The following is a 20,036-nucleotide window of genomic DNA, read 5'->3' as shown; positions in this document are numbered from 1 at the left end:
CATTTAAAATCTTATAAGGCATTTTCCCCCCAAATAGCCGATTCCCAGGAATATCATGTGGAATGGCTCGGTCCAGAAAACAAACAGATGGTATTGAGTGAATTTAAGAAAGATCCATGTAAACACAGTTGCTGTTTGGTCTACAGGGATCATTTAAGTTGATTAGGTTGGAGCTAGTGCACAAGTTTGTCATCATAGTTTTTACAAAACAGTTTCTGCACATCGTCCTATTCAAGGTTGCAAAATGTTTCCATGCAGCTTCTGATTTATTTAGAAGCTGTTATTATGCTCATGTCGTGCTTCTTCTGCCAACAACTGCTTTCAGAAGGCTTAAAAGACTCATTTTTTTCTCTGCGCTTGCCTGCCAGACAGTCATCTGTCATCCCTTTCAAAGGCTAATCAAGTCTTGATGACAAACTTTGCTTTTAATGCTGGTGGATTTTGCCATTTTGTGTTTGCTTTAAGATCTGCAGACACTGCGAGCTATTTTACGTTGTTGTGTTACACGTGTTCTTTTGGGGTGGTGTCCTCTCTGAGGAATATTTGCCTTGCTAATGGCAGTTAGCTTTGTCTGTCGTTTGGCTTGTGTATTTTGAGTGTTTTGTGCCAGTGAATTACAAACTAATTCAATATAAACCCCAAATTCATGAAGCTGGAGTGCTGTGTAAAATGTAGATGATAGAAAACATCAAATGTTTAAACTGAGAAAAAGAAACATTTTAAGTTATTTTAAATTTGATAACTGCAATTTGTCTCAAAAAAGTTGGGATGCTGGGAAAAAAACCGAAAAGTAAGTGGCACAAAAAAGAGACAGCTGCAGAAATGTTTTGTTTGTAATTACATTTATTTGCAAAGGGTTGCCAATCTGCAGAAAACATGTGTCTGCAAATTGTGGAATAATGTTCCTCCGCTTAACATTGCAAAGATTTTGAATATCTCATTATCTGCAAAAGATAATATCGTCAAAAGTTTCAGAGAATCTGCAGAAATCTCTGCCTGCAAGGAACAAGGCCAAAACTCAGTGTTGGATGCCTGTGATGTTCAGGCCCTCAGTTAGTACTGCATTAAAAACATGATTCTGTGATGGAAATCAGTGTGTGGGCTCAGGAAGGCTCCCAGAAATCACCCTCTCTATCATGCCACATGTGAACATGCTCCACAAACGTCCCCTCTTCTTTGGGTCAGAGTTCATTTCAAATGGGCTTAGGCAAAATGGAAAAAGCTGTTCTCTGGTTCGACCATTTGAAATTGGAATTAGAAAAGATGGACAAAAGAGAGGAGAGGGACCATCCAGCTTGTTGTCAGCACGCAGTTCTAAAACATCTCTGATGGCATGGGGGACTACAGACTGTAGTTAAAAGAGGAGAGGATGCTGCAGAGGCGTAAACTTTTTGGAGATGCTTTTCTTCCATCTTTTTCTCACAGTGGCACATCTTCTCAGTTTAAACATTTTAATGAGATTTATGAGTTTATCGAGTTTTGAAAATCATTGCATTCTGTTTTTACTTTCATTCTACAAAGCGTATCAACTTTTTGGTTATTTTCTTGCAATTTGTTGTCACTGTTTTGTAATGTGCTTCAGAACAGGGCATCCCTGCACATTGCCTCTTTTCACATGTTTACACTAATGCTACAGTCACACAAGAGTGGCTGGGAAACACAGCATGACCAAAACGATTTACAGTGAAATATTTACAATCATCTCGCTGTCTTGTTGACTTTGAAAGGGTCGCTTTGAAGACGGGGAACGGGTGTGCAACAACTTGCAGTTAATTGCTGTCTTCAGCGCAACTTTGGTGCTCCAAGACGCCGTGGTAATGCAATAAAACTGAGCCAGTCTCCTGTCAGTCTGCTACTGGTTTATGATTGAATCGGGTCAAGCTGGCAATCGCGTGAAATCTTTTTCCAATAATACAGTGATTAAATGTGATAAATCATCAAAATATCTACCTACATATCTACTTTCACAGTAATCTAGCCACAACCTCACAGATCTGAACAAGTAATTCTAAAATTCTAGTGCCAATAGTGACATTTACAAAATAGTAAAGACACTAGTGTGGATTATAATCAGAATACAACCAGCTGATTTGACTCTTCTATTCCACGTTGAGCTGGGCTCACTGTGACAGACTGACTCAGATTGATTGCATTTTTAAATTAGGCAGCAGTTATTTGTAATAAATACTAAAGACTTTATTAGAAACACTCTTTTTGTCACTTAAGGTCATGCTGACATTTTTTTCGACCCTCGATGTTAAATCTTCACAGAAAGACTTCGAGCGTATAGCATTGCTGCAACTTTATCAGGCTTTTTTGTTGGAGCGGATTTAATTTTTTCATTTTCTGTCATAATAAACTTTTTCTACAAGATTTTCTACAAGGTTTCGAAACCTGTCTATTAGGATTTGCTCCCATTAAGTCAAAAGAGATTACTGAGGTCAGACAGTGAAGTGAAGTGATGTTCCAGATGTCTCCAGCTGTGGGTTGAGATTGGGCTTTAAGTGGGCCAGTCAAGCTCTTCAACGCTAGGCTATTTTTTCATTGACCTGCATTTGTGCGAAATCCGAAACTCATCATGTGCTTTTGTTGCTTGAGGCTTACTGTCAGAATAAATCAGCACGTTTCTTGTTGACATCAGCTTGGCGCTTTACCCTCTCTCAACATCTGTGTCCACACCCTGCTGCTGTGAAGTCGGGATGAGTGGACTGGACATAATAGTGTTAGTCTTATGTTACCAATGCAAAACAGGAAGGGATTCGACGGACAAGGAAGGCAGGCCAAACATATTTGATATGTACAATTATTCTGACAACTGTAATTTTTGATAGATAGTTTGAATAAGCGGTTTACTGCTATAAATCAACAGTAGGTGCATGTCTTCTTTGCCTTTTTGCAGTTCCTTTATACCATATTCCTAAAACATTGTGTACAATGTGTGATTTCAGTGTCTCCATGTCTGTATTTGGCGTGGGGGGGGTGGATTGGGGGGTTGTCAGGAGTGTTTTCACAGCACAAAAACGTATGTTGCTGTGTAGAGACAGACTGTCATCTGCAACACAAGGTTAAAGAACAAATGTAGTCCATGCCAGGCAACTCATCTGCTGCCTGTTATCATTGGACTCCTAATTTAGTCAGAGACAGCACAGAGACCCCGGGTGGACCCAGAACCTGCTGGAGAGATTATATTTTTCGTCTGGGCTAAGAACGCCTCGGGGGCCCCCAGAAGTGAATGGAGCTATGACTTTAACAGTTTTTCAGAATTTTTTTTTCTCAGATAAAACTGCATCAACTGTCGTTCAATCAATTATAAGAAAATTATTTTTAAAAACTTTTCCCGTTTTCATCTGTAATTTCACAATAAAAGTCTTGTAAAAATCTGGTATATTTGTACATTCACAAGTATAATTCTTAAACAAAACAGTTTAATTTCAGTAACATTTACCCAATTCCATATCTTCAAATATGTAATAATTAACAGAAAAAACATGCATAATTGACCATATTTATTTTGACTATATTTACTCTGCCAATTTGTCTCCTAGCAGTTTGTTTTATATAAGCTAGCAAATAATTTACTAAGTAAGGTTTGGGGCCGGGTGCCTTTACTCCATGAAAGCAGTAAGAGAAGAAAAGATGAGAACAAACGAAGGATATTACATAAATTCAAGGTGTAGAAAGAACAGAAAAAAGTGTGAGACTGAGGGGGAGAAGAGCATAAAGGCGTAAAAGGACAGAGGTGAGAAAACATGTTTGTGTTTATGAAGGATTTAAACTTTAACCAAAAAAAACCACACAAAAAAAACCACATCCACTGCAGTGAATTTGATTGATATTTTAAATTTAAATACTGAGCTCTGGATCATTCACGGCAGTGTCAAATCTCTACACGGGGAAGTTGTTCATTTCCTCCTCTCCATCATTTTTATTCATGAGTCAGTCTAAAAGAATAAGATGAGGAAGTGGTAGTCTTTCAACCAAAAGGTCCAAAGTTAACTTCACAGTGACATGATAAGTCACAACAAACAAAAATATATATTTTTGTAATTTTCCAGATACTAATTGGATGACACTAATCTTTTATGGAAGACATGGATATGAACTGTGACTTATCAGTAGAGATATGAAACTCCAAGTCGTTCATTCTGGCTTGAACTGATCTAGCAGATCTGTCTGAGTATGCAGTCGCACATCCTTCATCCGTGTGAAACACAAACTGTGCAACGCATGCTGTACAAACAACACGAGTTGGCTGAAAAGGGGGCGGATAGTCTTTTATTAACATTCAGAGGCTGAAAATGTAGGCTGACACGCTCCAGTGAGTTTCACACCGCGCATATTGAAAGCGCAGCATTGAGATGTCATTTAGCTGCTGCCAAGTGAAACATCGATACAGAGGAATAAAGCTCAGATTGTTTCCACACATACATCAGTCGCTGTAGTCAATATGACTTTACACAGATATGAAAACTGAAGGGAAAATTAGCATAAGAAGTAAACATTCTTCACAGAGTAAATTATAGGTCTGTTAAGGATTGAGATTTTCAGAAGGGGGAGAGAAGATTGCATGGCATTTTAAGATAAGGAGGTACATAGTATGGTGTGTTTTAGCTTCTGTCGTACCGACTGTTCCCAGTGCAGTGTTGCATGAATTGCCATCATGGGACAGGGTGTTATTCTTCATCAAGAAGCTGGCTTGGATCTGCTCTTATGGAGGCTACCACAGAGACTCATTATCACAGCATCAGAGCACACTGAAAAAAATGCAATAGGGTGGTTGTTGAATTTGCATAGAATTACTTCATATATCCAGCATGACTAATTTAAATTTCACATCTAAACATATTTTTGTCTTTTAATTTTCACATATTCCTTAAGAATATTCATTCTTTTAGAACAAATCATGTTGAAAAGAAACAAGTTAGTCATGTTTTATCCTCAAGCTCCGCCCCCTGGAAAGGAAAAATCGGCTGCACTGTCCGCCATTTTTGTCTCTCGCTTTGGAAAATCTACTACCATCTGGAGTTTTACACTTGAAGGTAAATAAGATTTTAAAGCTAACACACCAGTGAGAAAGAGTGTAGACCCTTTATATATGTGGACTTTTACAGGTATGTGGGATATTTATCGAAAACCATGAAAGGCCAATGTTAGGCTCCAGTTAGCTAATGGTAACCGAAATTATGCGATAAGCAAATTAGTAATTAACATATATAATGTGAGTTAATATTGTTTGTATATTCTTTCAGTCTAAATTAACAGACTATTACAAACTTGCATCGGTGTCTGTAGTAAGTGGTGGTACCTGCAGTGTCTTAACCATTAAACAAGCTAATGTAGGGCCGGGATATGACTAGTTTGTTGAAACATGTCTGCTGCCAATGTGACTGCTCACACATGGTAACATTACCAGCACATAGCCACAGCCGCTATAAACATGCTGAAAGGTCAATCTAGCTTCTGTAGTCAGCAGCTGGAAGACTCAACACAGACCCAAGATTCAGTGTAACGGTTATCTAAATGTTGTGTGTCCTGTTTGTAAGCCCAGAAAAAGAAATTAAATAAAATGACGACCTTGAGCTTCAAGCTAATGTAAGCGTAATGCTATAGCATAAAGCGACTAATGCAATGATGAGGTTGTTAAATTAGTAAAAATACAGTAAATATATCCAACATGAATCATTTATATTTTTGGTCTAAACATAATTAAGTCTCACGCCTTTCACTTGTTTTAGAAGGATGTTCAGTCTTTTAAAACCAGTCATATCAAAATAACAGAAACTAGTTATGTTTTCTGTTGAAACTCCACCCCCCGGGTGTGTTCTGCGAGGGAAAATTCACTGTGGCGGTCCGCCATTTTTTGTCTTCGCTTCGTTTACGTTTGGTGCTGAGCTTTACTTTGTCGAGGTAAACTGAAAACTACATGTTTGAGGGGAAACAAAGAGAACATCCATTAGATGGGGAAGTTTTTCTCATGAATTGCTGTTGAGCAACATAATGGAAAAAACAAGTCATTCCTTAAGTTAACTAACGATAATGCTAGCTTAAGCTGCGGGACACTATTATGTGCATTAGCTTTTTTTCAGTGTGTGCCCAGTCACATTCGCTTGTTTTTTCTCAGTGAAGACAGACTAACAAACTTGTGTCCATTTAGTTAACTGGTTGTACCTAAAATGTTTTAGTTAAACAGTTAAATAAGCTAGTTTGCCATGGGGTGGGCTCTGTGTGTGTGTGTTGGGGGGGTGTCTTCACTAAAGTGGGTTTATTTAGGGCATGACACCTATGCAGTACTCATTAGGAGAGGAAGTGCATGACGTGGGGCTTTATTTCATGTTCTGGGGCAGTGAATGTAATCTACTGATAACATGTTAAAGACACACAAAAACTCAACAAATTATTTTAACTGATTTATAGAGAGACTGAGAGGAGGGCTTAAAGAGATAAAAATAAAGACAATATAAATATGTTAAATTTATTTTTTCTGTATCGATATATGGTGCTTATCCCTGCTGAAGGGCAGATTGGTGTTGCTTCAGAACAATTCTCTAGCGCTGTTACGTAGAGGTGTTACAGTTAAGGTTTTAATAACATTATTTTATTTACTAGTGAAGATTTGCATATATTATCTCACATTCTGTAAGGTAAATTTTCTGGAAAGGTCAAATTAACTAATTTAACTAAGTATTAATGAAAGACCTTGATGTGTATATGACAATAATAGATGTAGTTTCTGGGTCATTTGGCAGAACTGCAAAATGGCCAGAAGGAGGCAACTGCTGTGGTTGCAAACAGGCTTTGGGTGGTATGGAAGTAAGGGCAACTATGGAACTGCTCAGCAACATGGGACCCATAGCTAATAAATAGTAATATGACAAAAAATAACAACTTTGTGTGGATGTAACCTTGTAAGATTTGAGATTTTGACAGCATTTTTATGTGACAACTTCTCTTTTTAGATAAATGCAGAGTTTAAGCGCATTACCACCATGCCACTGCAGTCCAGATTACTCTCGCAGATAGATGTGCTATCTGACAAACTAATAAAGTTTGGTCTTCAAAAGGCGATGAGGCCAAATAGGAAGAAGACTTCAGAACATTCTGGAGCCCACGGCCCAGGTAAGAAAAAAATTAATTTGTGTATACACTTTAGAGAAAATAATAATTTTAACAAAATGCTGCTTGTCACTCTATGCCAGGAGTATGTTGAAAATCACCTGGGTTTTTCACAATTTACCATGGGTGCGTTTTTTTTCTTCTTTTACCTGCATTAGAACTATGTGTGGAGTTCATAGTTGAACACCTCTCTATGCTCTGACAGTATTCTGCTTCTTTGCATGGAGATTTCATTTCATTACCTTTTTAAGCATTCTGAGGACTCAAATCACATGCTGTAATGAATCCATTTTTGTTCACCTAATGTGTTAATGTTAACATTTTTTGGAATAGTGACACAGATTGAAATAAGATTTGGTATAATGTTCTTTGACCAGTGTTCTGTTTAATTAAATTTTGGAATTCTGCATTTTCTAGGCCACAGATGAAGCCATTATCCAACGATCTAATAAGGAAACAACCATGGGAATTTACATCATAAAGTCAAGAGATGCCAATGGCAGCCCTGAGGACATCGGGATAGTTCTTGAAGGCCAGAGAGTCTGGCAGGATTTGGATAACTATACCCTAGCAGCTGCAATGCTGTTTGGACTAATGTACACTTTGAACCTCACCTACCCACTGGAAAAGTATACCTTCGAGGTATTATAGAAACTGGTTATGGAGCTCAAAAGGAACAGCCTTTCAAAGAAGGCCCAGGTTTTCAGGACCAGACTGTACGATTGAACAGTTTTCCAGTTATGATGTGGGAACAACATGTTTACCTCTTCGAATATGTACCATTAAGCCAGCACTGGTAAAGTTGCAGTACATGGTGAAACTTATTTTTCTGGCACTTTTCAACTTGGGGCCTTTATTACTGCAGTTTTCACTTTTCAAGCCATGGCTCTTTTAAAAAAAAATTCAAACTTTGAATGTCCATTTTTCTCAATGGAAATGGTGCCTTACACCAATTTCACCAGTTTGCAATTTTGTTCCCAAGGTGCACCACTACAAACAGACATCGTGTAGTATTAGTGATTGTGATGTTTAGTGATAGAAGCAAGCCAATACTAATCAGTTTAGGTCTCTTGGTTTTGTGCCTGTGGGTTATAATGTTATTTTAAGTCTCTTCTTTGTGTCATTTTAATAATTACACCCCTGTTGCCATATTACCTTATGGCTCTTACATTTAAAAAACTATTTTTTACATAAGCGCGATGTCATAAGGCCCCACAATGTTGAATTCAGGTTACAGCAGATAACTTTGAGGAATGTTGTGGAATGTTTTTCAAGAGATGCATTGTACAAATATGACCCATGTATATTTTGAATTGAAAGTCCATTGTTACAACTGTGTAGTATTTTCAAAAATACAGGTCATTGTTCAAAAATGTTTTGCTTATTTCTTTGAAGAGAAAGTGTACAGTACATACAGTAAGATCAGCCTTAATTTAGTTTTATTTATTGAACACTCACTTATATATTAGATTATATATTATATATTAGAAATTTGTTATAAAATAAAATAAGCTTACCATAAAATAATCTTGTCAATATAACACATAGTAGTCCAATACAATTAACACAAAAAGTTCATGTCTGATAAACAAGTGGTTTCTATAAATATTTGACTGGAATGAAAAACATAACAACAACATAAAAAAGTCATGTTCGTGTTACCAGAAAAATGTGTGCAGGTATAACATAAAAAACTAAGGTTAACCAAACATAACTTAATTTCGTGCAACCGATTACAATAATTTTTTTATGTTTATGCCACTGATTATTTTTTTCAGTGCAGCATGTCCCACATTCCTTATTTGTGATCCTCACCCTCCCACTCTTCTCGTTGTAGACACCAGGATTCTCAGTGAATATTTTGGGGTTTGGGTTTTATTATTTTAGTAGTGTGTCACTTTTATTTCTGGTGATTTTAGCACTGAGTATTTGATTCCTGTTTCTGCTTTATTGATATTCTAGTGCTGAGTTTCACTTTTGTAATCATGTCTTGTGGTTTGTGTCAAGTTTTATTAAAAGCAGCAGCTTTAGTTGTTTTAGCATTGCTCTGTTTCTCCCTCTGTCTTGTATTTTTGTAGCTGCAGAGTTATGAGTGGGTTTTTCCCCCCGTTTTTTTAAGATATGTGTCTGCAAATACAGCTGGTCACTGTGTGTTGAGTGCTGGGGATATCGGAGGTGATATCTGCTCTTCCCATCTGAGTTTTTTTTATTTGTCTTTTTCACCTCTTCATCTTTGTTATTCTCTGTTTTGTGTCTTTGAGTCTTTATGTTGTCCTTCCATGTTGGTATGGTTCAGCAGGTGTGGAATCTCTATCTACTGACTATTCAATTCACCGGAAAATAGAGTCACCATTCCTGGAAGATCTTTGGGCATGGATAGTAGGAGGGCTACAGTTTCACCAATACTCTCAAGACATTCCGAAGCATCACTGGGAAATACCAGAAAAATCTATAAAATCTAAACACACCCATCATTGTTAAAATATTGTATATGTAATTAATGTCTTTAGTACATGTTGCTAAGTAGAGTAGATAATTATGAAATGAAATGGAAGAGCATAGAGCACGTACCAGGGAGAAACTACTAAACTAAACTAATAACAGACCTTTATTAAAGCACAAGCATTAATAATTTTCAATACCTATCTGTCAATGAGATCCTTGATAAATCACTATGTCGATAAAATAACAGAAATATTAAATATTAATATTAAATATTAATATTAACCATCCAAAATTCGAACATATAAAGCATCAAATCCTTTTGCATTTGGGATTATTACCTAATAGTTAATAAAATTAATATCGAAGCATTAAAAATCTGCTTTTTGTCAGTATTTAATTAACAGATTAATCACTGCAGTTTCACAGTGCCAGTCCAATTTATGTATTGTTTTGTTTTAAAATGTTGGCTCATGTGCATGTTTGTAGGAAGTTTGGTATACAGTATGTTTTTAGTTTATCTGGTTTAACGTAAGATAATTTTTTAAAGATAAATAAATCAGATCCAATTGATTTTAAAAAAAAATTAACGTATGAAAGAAGTTTTAAATCAAAGCTTTTCTTCAATGGTGAGCAGATTCGAGGTGAAGAGTCCCTTATCCTGCTGCAGTACTGAACAAGTGTGCACCAGGGAACTGAATAAAACCAGAATAACTCCGATCATGAAACAAATATCGTGTCAAGATGTTGCATTCACAAAGGCATTAAAGCTGGAAATTAATGAGAGGTTTCAAAGTGAAAATGTCTGTGCCAATGTGTCCGACAGATTCTCCCGAGCTTTTGACCCGTGACATTTTAAATAGGATACATTAGCAGAATTAATCATCCATGATGCAGTGAGCTGAAGAGAGACCCAAGAGATCCTGATAAAATGCCAGTCTGCTGCATGGAAGTATCTGTTTTTCTGTTTGAGCCTAAAAGCAAAGCTGTAAATTTGCCAGTTGATTTACTTCCCTACCCTCACCTATGGTCACAAGCTGTGGGTAGTGACCAGAAAGACAAAATTGCTAATACAAGCGGTGGACATGAGCATTCACCAAAGGGTGGCTGGCCTCTCCCTCAGAGACAGGGTGAGGAGTTATAACTCTTGGTATAAAGCTTGGTATACAGTATGTTTGTAGTTTTACTCAGTGTGTTTCTGCTTTAATGTTAAGAGTGCCGCGGGGCTGCCCGTGTTCGTGTGCAGTGGCGGTCCTAGCCTGTTTGGCGCCCTGGGCGAATACTCCCTCTGGCTATCTATCTATCATGAACACCAGGCCCAAATGAATTACACGCTGAGCAGGAGGGATGATGGTGGTTTGTACTGTCAGTCAAGAAGAACAAAATTCAAGTATAACAGATGTTCATCTATAATACTGGTTACACGCTCTGCATGTGGTAATCATCTATATATTGTCGTGTCACCTGTCTATTTTTCTATCTGTCGCCTCCATCATCACCACATTACAATTTAGCATTCAACTTTTATCCAAAGTATACTTTTGATTCAGTTATCACTTAGCGTGCAGTCATTTCAAGTAAACATTATTTGTGTTATAGTTACATGATGAAAACAATTGGGATCATTTTAACCCCAGTATAAAAGAGCTGAAATTAACACACAACCAGCCACCCAGCGTGCCCTGGGTCTGCCCTGGGGCCTCTCTTACATGCTCAGCTCTCTCTTCACCACAACAAACTGGTACAGTGTCCACATCACTGCACCAATCCATCTGTAAGTCTCCTGCTGCACTCTCCCGTCCCTTGTGAACAAATCCAGAGATATATATCTATACACCTCTTTTTGGGGCAGCAATCCTTCACACCCCAGAGTGGGCATTGCACTCCTTTCTGGTTGAGAACGATAGCTGCAGACTTGGAGTGTCAATCACTTCACATTCAGCTGCAAACTTCTACAGTGCAATTGGGACATCACCGACTGATGCTGCTATCCTGTATATATCTTACTTACTATTGTTTGAATACTTGCGATTGTTTTATTGTACTTTTTATATTTTACATTTATATTTATTATTGAAACTTGCACCAAGGGAGTGGCACTCCAATTTCGTTGTACTCTGTACAATGACAATAAAGGCTATTCTATTCTATTCTATTCTATTCTATTCTATTCTAAAAGAATCACATCATGTTACAGGAAAAATGTTTCTATGTTTCTTTACCTTCTTTTAAATGTACAAAGATGCCTTTTGTCTTTTGTGCCGCCTGTTTTGCGGCTCTGTCAGCAAAATTGTTGCCTGTAGTAGTAAAGGAGCCATCAGTTTTGTGTGCTGCACATTTACACAATGCGAGTTGTTGTGGTAAATTTATTACAGTCAGCAGGCGTTGTAAGAGGCTGGCATGCTGGACTGGTTTACCGGTTGATGTAATCATTCCTCTGTTTTGCCAGAGCTTTGCAAAATGATGCACAGCAGAGAAAACATACTGGCTGTCTGTATGTATGTTTATTATTTTTGTATTTAGCTTTCGCGTATCACAGCTATCAGCTCAGCGCTCTGTGCAGAACATGAAGAAGAAAATGGTTTTGCTTCTATTATTTTACTATCTGTGGTTACTGCGTAACCTACACAATGTTCCACATTTTCTTTTCTTTTTATTTATTTGTTTCTTTTAGAGCAGAAGCTGCTGTAACACACCCAAAGAAAGACTCTAGGTCTGACCAACCGTCTCAGTCGTGGGCAAAAAGATGACAGTCAATAAAATTCTAAAAGATAATTTATTGACGAAAAATATATCAAGAGATAAAAGATAAAACAGTCCAGTGTCCCACTTATGAATTGTATAAAAACACACAGTCCCAAGGCCAGAGCCAGCTATGCCACACGGCCAAGTTGCACTCCACATGTTGCCTTTAACAGGGTTAGAAGTTGTCCTTGGAGACCCACCACCCTGCAAGCATATAGTCAGTGGTCACTCAAGCCTCTGGAACTCTGCTGCCTTTAGGCTGTGGCATATAATAGGCCCTGGACTGCACAGAGTTTGACTTTACAACACCTGTATGTCACAAAGTCGGGAAATGCAGTGTGCTCAGTAATCCAATCAGCAGCCGTGAAGGCTTTGAACCGCATGCCTAAGCCACACGTGTCTGTAGCGCATAACTATCATTCAGACTGGAAGGATTTAGGAAATGTGTTAGCCAGGGTTGAAGCAGACACTTATGAAAAAACGGAAGACACTCATGAAGGCTGGCTGCAAGGCCGCCGGACGGGGTGTTTCCGATACACACTGGGTTGGTTGGTCACAGTCAGGCCTGCTGTACACCTAATCGATGTCGCTGAAACACACGCACAACTGACTGAATGACACCAGGCAGCACTAGCTCAGCTGCCTGAAACTCTCTGGTCTACAGGCCCTGCTGATGTAGGCCTTATAAAAAATGCAGATGAAGTAAGAGTAAAACCTCTCTCAAAACACAGACCACTGATATCTCAATACCCACTCACTACTGAGGCTAGACATGGCATTCGCCCAGTGATAGCAGACATGGAGAAGGCAGAAATTTTAATAAAACAAAGACAGCCACCTGTAACACATCATCTTCAAACAGCAGAGATGAGATCACCAAACCCAACACCCTCTTCCCTCCAGCCTTTGGCTGTGCTGCCAAATTCTGTCAAAAAGTATTGTGAACAAAATCAGTGACAAAGAGCAGCGCTGGTGGAGCTCAGTATCCACCAGGAATGTGTGCAACTTATTCCTGGCAATGGGAAACAGGCTCTTACTATGGCTGCACATGGACTGGAAACAACACACACACACACGCACACACCATGCGGTTATAGCACGCAGTTTCCCTCATGCTTTGCTAGGGACAAGCTGCCGTTTCCTTCCTGTCTGCCTTCCAGGACCTTTTTCAAATTCATTTTCTTGCCGAGCCTTGAACAGCCACATCAGCAGGTGAAATTTTCCGTCACTCATTGTTGTTCAGATTAGCGCTGTGTAGCACCATCAGTTTTCCTTTTCATGTGTTGCATGACCACAGCATGTATCAGTCTCAGGTAGATATAACAATGTCTTGCATACCCTTACCCCCTATTGAAATTGTATGAGACTTTCAATTAGGCTGATTGGCAAATATTAAGTGAACAAAAAGTTCACATGTTTGAAAATGTAAAGGCGAATTTGCAGATTTTGACTGCGACCCTAAAACATTTGTATTTTTAAAAAGCACTAATGTAGTGACATCGTTAGGTTATAAAAAATTGTAATGATAAAAGAAAATGCTGTGCGATGTAACAAAAAACACACCTCTGGGATCTACATGCACTGAAAAAAATAATCAGTGGTATAAACGTAAAAAAATTATTGTAATCGGTTGCACGAAATTAAGTTATGTTTGGTTAACCTTAGTTTTTTATGTTATACCTGCACACATTTTTCTGGTAACACAAACATGACTTTTTTATGTTGTTGTTATGTTTTTCATTCCGGTCAAATATTTATAGAAACCACTTGTTTATCAGACATGAACTTTTTGTGTTAATTGTATTGGACTACTATGTGTTATATTGACAAGATTATTTTATGGTAAGCTTATTTTATTTTATAACAAATTTCTAATATATAATATAATATAGTATATAACTGAGTGTTCAATAAATAAAACTAAATTAAGGCTGATCCTATTGTATGTACTGTACACTTTCTCTTCAATCAAAGAAATAAGCAAAACATTTTTGAACAATGACCTGTGTATTTTTGAAAATACTACACAGTTGTAACAATGGACTTTCAATTCAGGCTTCCAAAATATACATGAGTCATATTTGTACAATGCATCTCTTGAAAAACATTCCACAACATTCCTCAAAGTTATCTGCTGGAACCTGAATTCAACATTGTGGGGCCTTATGACATCGCACTTATGTAAAAAATAGTTTTTTAAATGTAAGAACCATAAGGTAAGGTAATATGGCAACAGGGGTGTAATTATTAAAATGACACAAAGAAGAGACTTAAAATAACATTATAACCCACAGGCACACAACCAAGAGACCTAAACTGATTAGTATTGGCTTGCTTCTATCACTAAACATCATAATCACTAATACTAGACGATGCAATCTGTTTGTAGTGGTGCACCTTGGGAAAAAAATTGCAAACTGGTGAAATTGGTGCAAGGCACCATTTCCATTGAGAAAAATGGACATTCAAAGTTTGAATTTTTTTTTAAAAGAGCCATGGCTTGAAAAGTGAAAACTGCAGTAATAAAGGCCCCAAGTTGAAAAGTGCCAGAAAAATAAGTTTCACTATGTACTGCAACTTTACCAGTGCTGGCTTAAAAGAAAGGATGGTACATATTTGAAGAGGTAAACATGTTGTTCCCACATCATAACTGGAAAACTGTTCAATCGTACAGTCTGGTCCTGAAAACCTGGGCCTTCTTTGAAAGGCTGTTCCTTTTGAGCTCCATAACCAGTTTCTATACCTCGAAGGTATACTTTTCCAGTGGGTAGGTGAGGTTCAAAGTGTACATTAGTCCAAACAGCATTGCAGCTGCTAGGGTATAGTTATCCAAATCCTGCCAGACTCTCTGGCCTTCAAGGACTATCCCGATGTCCTCAGGGCTGCCATTGGCATCTCTTGACTTTATGATGTAAATTCCCATGGTTGTTTCCTTATTAGATCGTTGGATAATGGCTTCATCTGTGGCCTAGAAAATGCAGAATTCCAAAATTTAATTAAACAGAACACTGGTCAAAGAACATTATACCAAATCTTATTTCAATCTGTGTCACTATTCCAAAAAATGTTAACATTAACACATTAGGTGAACAAAAATGGATTCATTACAGCATGTGATTTGAGTCCTCAGAATGCTTAAAAAGGTAATGCATTTCTGAAGTGAAATCTCCATGCAAAGAAGCAGAATACTGTCAGAGCATAGAGAGGTGTTCAACTATGAACTCCACACATCGTTCTAATGCAGGTAAAAGAAAAAAAAAAACAAAACAAAAAAACGCACCCATGGTAAATTGTGAAAATCCCAGGTGATTTTCAACATACTCCTGGCATAGAGTGACAAGCAGCATTTTGTTAAAATTATTATTTTCCCTAAAGTGTATACACAAATGAATTTTTTTCTTACCTGGGCCGTGGGCTCCAGAATGTTCTGAAGTCTTCTTCCTATTTGTCCTCCTCGCCTTTTGAAGACCTTTATTAGTTTGTCAGATAGCACATCTATCTGCGAGAGTAATCTGGACTGCAGTGGCATGGTGGTAATGCGCTTAAACTCTGCATTTATCTAAAAAGAGAAGTTGTCACATAAAAATGCTGTCAAAATCTCAAATCTCACAAGGTTACATCCACACAAAGTTATATTACTATTTATTAGCTATGGGTCCCATGTTGCTGAGCAGTTCCATAGTTGCCCTTACTTCCAAACCACCCAAAGCCTGTTTGCAACCACAGCAGTTGCCTCCTTCTGGCCATTTTGCAGTTCTGCCAAATGACCCAGAAACTACATCTATTATTGTCATATACACATCAAGGTCTTTCATTAATACTTAGTTAAATTAGTTAATTTGACCTTTCCAGAAAATTTACCTTACAGAATGTGAGATAACATATGCAAATCTTCACTAGTAAATAAAATAATGTTATTAAAACCTTAACTGTAACATCTCTACATAACAGCGCTAGAGAATTGTTCTGAAGCAACACCAATCTGCCCTTCAGCAGGGATAAGCACCATATATCGATACAGAAAAAATAAATTTAACATATTTATATTGTCATTATTTTTATCTCTTTAAGCCCTCCTCTCAGTCTCTCTATAAATCAGTTAAAATAATTTGTTGGGTTTTTGTGTGTCTTTAACATGTTATCAGTAGATTACATTCACTGCCCCAGAACATGAAATAAAGCCCCACGTCATGCACTTCCTCTCCTAATGAGTACTGCATAGGTGTCATGCCCTAAAATTTAGGGCATGACACCTTAGGGCCTAAATAAACCGACTTTAGTGAAGACACCACCCCCCCCCCCCCCCCCCCCCCAACACACACAGAGCCCACCCCATGGCAAACTAGCTTATTTAACTGTATAACTAAAACATTTTAGGTACAACCAGTTAACTAAATGGACACGAGTTTGTTAGTCTGTATTCACTGAGAAAAAACAAGCGAATGTGACTGGGCACACACTGAAAAAAAGCTAATGCACATAATATTGTCCCGCAGCTTAAGCTAGCATTATCGTTAGTTAACTTAAGGAATGACTTGTTTTTTACATTATGTTGCTCAACAGCAATTCATGAGAAAAACTTCCCCATCTAATGGATGTTCTCTTCGTTTCCTCTCAAACATGTAGTTTTCAGTTTACCTCGACAAAGTAAAGCTCAGCACCAAACGTAAACGAAGCGAAGACAAAAAAATGGCGGACCGCCACAGTGAATTTTCCCTCGTAGAACACACCCGGGGGGTGGAGTTTCAACAGAAAACATAACTATTTTCTGTTATTTTGATATGACTGGTTTTAAAAGACTGAACATCCTTCTAAAACAAGTGAAAGGCGTGAGACTTAATTATGTTTAGACCAAAAATATAAATGATTCATGTTGGATATATTTACTGTATTTTTACTAATTTAACAACGTCATCATTGCATTAGTCGCTTTATGCTATTAGCATTAGCTTGAAGCTCAAGGTCGTCATTTTATTTTATTTCTTTTTCTGGGCTTACAAACAGGACACACAACATTTAGATAACCGTTAGACTGAATCTTGGGTCTGTGTTGAGTCTTCCAGCTGCTGACTACAGAAGCTAGATTGACCTTTCAGCATGTTTATAGCGGCTGTGGCTATGTGCTGGTAATGTTACCGTGTGTGAGCAGTCACATTGGCAGCAGACATGTTTCAACAAACTAGTCATATCCTGGCCCTACATTAGCTTGTTTAATGGTTAAGACACTGCAGGTACCACCACTTACTACAGACACCGATGCAAGTTTGTAATAGTCTGTTAATTTAAACTGAAAGAATATACAAACAATATTAACTCACATTATATATGTTAATTACTAATTTGCTTATCGCATAATTTCGGTTACCATTAGCTAACTGGAGCTAGCTAACATTGGCCTCTCATGGTTTTCGATAAACAGCCCACATACCTGTAAAATAACAACACCCAGTAAAAGTCCACATATATAAAGGGTCTACACTCGTTCTCACTGGTGTGTTAGCTTTAAAATCTTATTTACCTTCAAGTGTAAAACTCCAGATGGTAGTAGATTTTCCAAAGCGAGAGACAAAAATGGCGGACAGCGCAGCCGATTTTTCCTTTCCAGGGGGCGGAGCTTGAGGATAAAACACGACTAACTTGTTTCTTTTCAACATGATTTGTTCTAAAAGAATGAATATTCTTAAAGAATATGTGAAAATTAAAAGACAAAAATATGTTTAGATGTGAAATTTAAATTAGTCATGCTGGATATATGAAGTAATTCTATGCAAATTCAACAACCACCCTATTGCATTTTTTTCAGTGTGGACCACAGTCAGTGGCACGAGGAATAAGCATGTGAAACACAGACCCACACCCTTCACATCCTAGCAGCCAAAATCTTGGGTGGGCGAAACCATGATAGTGTTAATATTTGGTTCACGCTCATTTCTGCCTCATCATGATCTAATTGGTGCTGCTCAGGTGGGTCTCTGCACTTGCATCTCTGCCATTATTACAGGAATCAATGCACATGAAATGAGAACCCCAAAGACCAATGCACATTTGTCTTGACAGGATCTCATTTCGTTCCAAAGAAACAGGTTAATTTAACTCAGCTAAGTTGTCTTTCAGCACAGGGACAAAGGGGGGAAGTCAGCAGGGAACCACCAGAAAGGAGAAGACAAGTAAGTACTGCTGCAGCTGAGTATTTTAGCAGAGTTGTTATCAAACTTGAACTGAATCCTTACTCGTGTTTCCTTTATAATCTATAGGCGATTCATAGTGTTTTTCGTTCCATAAAGCATTGTCTGTTGGTGAGTGGGTGGGCAGGAGAGTGTGAATCAGAGAAGCTTAGGTTTGTAATAAATCCTTCCTTTGCAGGCGCCTCAAGTCCAGCCAAGGCACGCACCAGAGGAAAACACCACAAAGAAAAACGGCTTTAGCCACAGGGCCTAATGAACTAATGAGAGGTTGGCATGCTAGCTGGACTGAAGCTGGGAACACCCCATTCCCAGAGAACAAGCCAGGAACCAAAGGATGCCCCCTGCTTCACCTGAGAGCAAAGAGATCAGGAGAAAAAGTAAGAGAAGGGAGAGAGGAGGCAGAGCGATCAGGCCTGCAGGACCATGACGGTTTCATCTGTTTGTTTGTTTTTAGTGATTTTTATTTATTAATTTATGTTTTAATTGTTTCAACTACGATGAGCTGGCCCTGCTTCTGTTTTTGTTGAATTGAGTTGTCCACACCCTGGAACAAAAGCTAATTTAGTGCAGAGGGCCACATGAAATGAATGGTTTCTAAAAATGCCTGAAGGCTTTTCGGTTTTGAAACCTACTATTTATTCACCACTCCAAACCCCTGCGTACTTTATGACTATTCGGACAAACATTAAAAGTCTGGATTAACAATCACCTGGTTATTCTCTTACCTGTAATTAACAAATAACTGCATGAATTCAATATTTATAAGATCTGCCTTACTTTCTTAACTCTCCAAAACCTTCCTCCAGCTATATACATATTGAAACTTTTAAATTTGTGTCTCTCATCCTGCACTGTCAAACGAGGAAAATGACACACAGACCTCCGTGCTCCAGAAAATAATCTCCAGTTTTGAAGGTTTCAACTATAACACATTAAAAAGAAACAGAAGCTGTAAATTAAAACCAAAGATGTACAACTGAAGTTTACAAAAAACAATTAATAGGTTTAATTTTTCTTGCCTTTAATCATCATTTGTGTCCCATTTGCTGTTAACAGATGCTGCCTTGTTGTATAACTATAATATTAAGTACTCTGGCATTTTTGTTTGCCAGATATAGTTTAGAGGAAATGTACATTGTCTCTGGATTGCATCTTCATCAATTCTGACATTACTAAAATGCCAAAACCCTAAAAGAAAAAAGCCACTGCTGCTACCTTTGATTGAAAACAGAGACCACGTGCTTCAGCATAACCACGGAAACCATTAAATATTTTCACTAGGGAAGAGTGATGTTAAGCAATGCGAGAGTGAATCAGTGTTGCCAACTTAGCGACTTTGTCGCTATATTTAGCGAGTTTTCAGACCCCTTAACGACTTTTTTTTTCTAAAAAAAAAAAAAAAAGTCGCTAAAAAAAAAGACGTGAAAGCGCCTATCGCTTTTACTCTCAACAAGCAGCGGGTGCTGTAACGCAGTCAATTCTTCTTTTACTCTTTTACTCTTATGCTGTTTTGTGGATCACAAGGTTTAAAACTACTTATAAACACACACA

At 37.9% G+C, this 20,036-nt stretch overlaps 1 protein-coding gene and 1 long non-coding RNA gene across 2 annotated transcripts; one reads left to right on the top strand and one right to left on the bottom strand.

Annotated features, from left to right (window-relative positions):
- Nucleotides 1-4,173: 4,173 nt before the first annotated feature.
- Nucleotides 4,174-8,530, top strand: LOC146700267 (uncharacterized). Its single transcript, XR_014922533.1, has 3 exons — nucleotides 4,174-5,039; nucleotides 6,957-7,116; nucleotides 7,531-8,530. It is a non-coding gene; the product is annotated as an uncharacterized LOC146700267 (long non-coding RNA).
- Nucleotides 8,531-14,214: 5,684 nt separating this feature from the next.
- LOC146700266 (uncharacterized) lies at nucleotides 14,215-17,876 on the bottom strand. The gene is made up of 3 exons (XM_085470441.1): nucleotides 17,819-17,876; nucleotides 15,704-15,859; nucleotides 14,215-15,268 (listed from the first exon to the last, which is right to left on the bottom strand). Exons 2-3 carry the CDS (start codon nucleotides 15,827-15,829, stop codon nucleotides 15,038-15,040), a joined length of 357 nt encoding a protein of 118 aa, XP_085326567.1. The 5' UTR covers nucleotides 15,830-15,859; nucleotides 17,819-17,876; the 3' UTR covers nucleotides 14,215-15,037.
- Between the last annotated feature and the right edge of the window lie 2,160 nt (nucleotides 17,877-20,036).

The sequence above is a fragment of the Copadichromis virginalis genome, linkage group LG10, assembly GCF_057382275.1.
Source record: "Copadichromis virginalis isolate Kocher_CV1m ecotype Utaka linkage group LG10, C_Virginalis_male_GT1.1, whole genome shotgun sequence".
Taxonomy (NCBI): Eukaryota; Metazoa; Chordata; class Actinopteri; order Cichliformes; family Cichlidae; genus Copadichromis; species Copadichromis virginalis.
The sequence above is the reverse complement of the archived record's forward strand: the minus strand, read 5'-3'. Positions and strand labels throughout refer to the sequence as shown.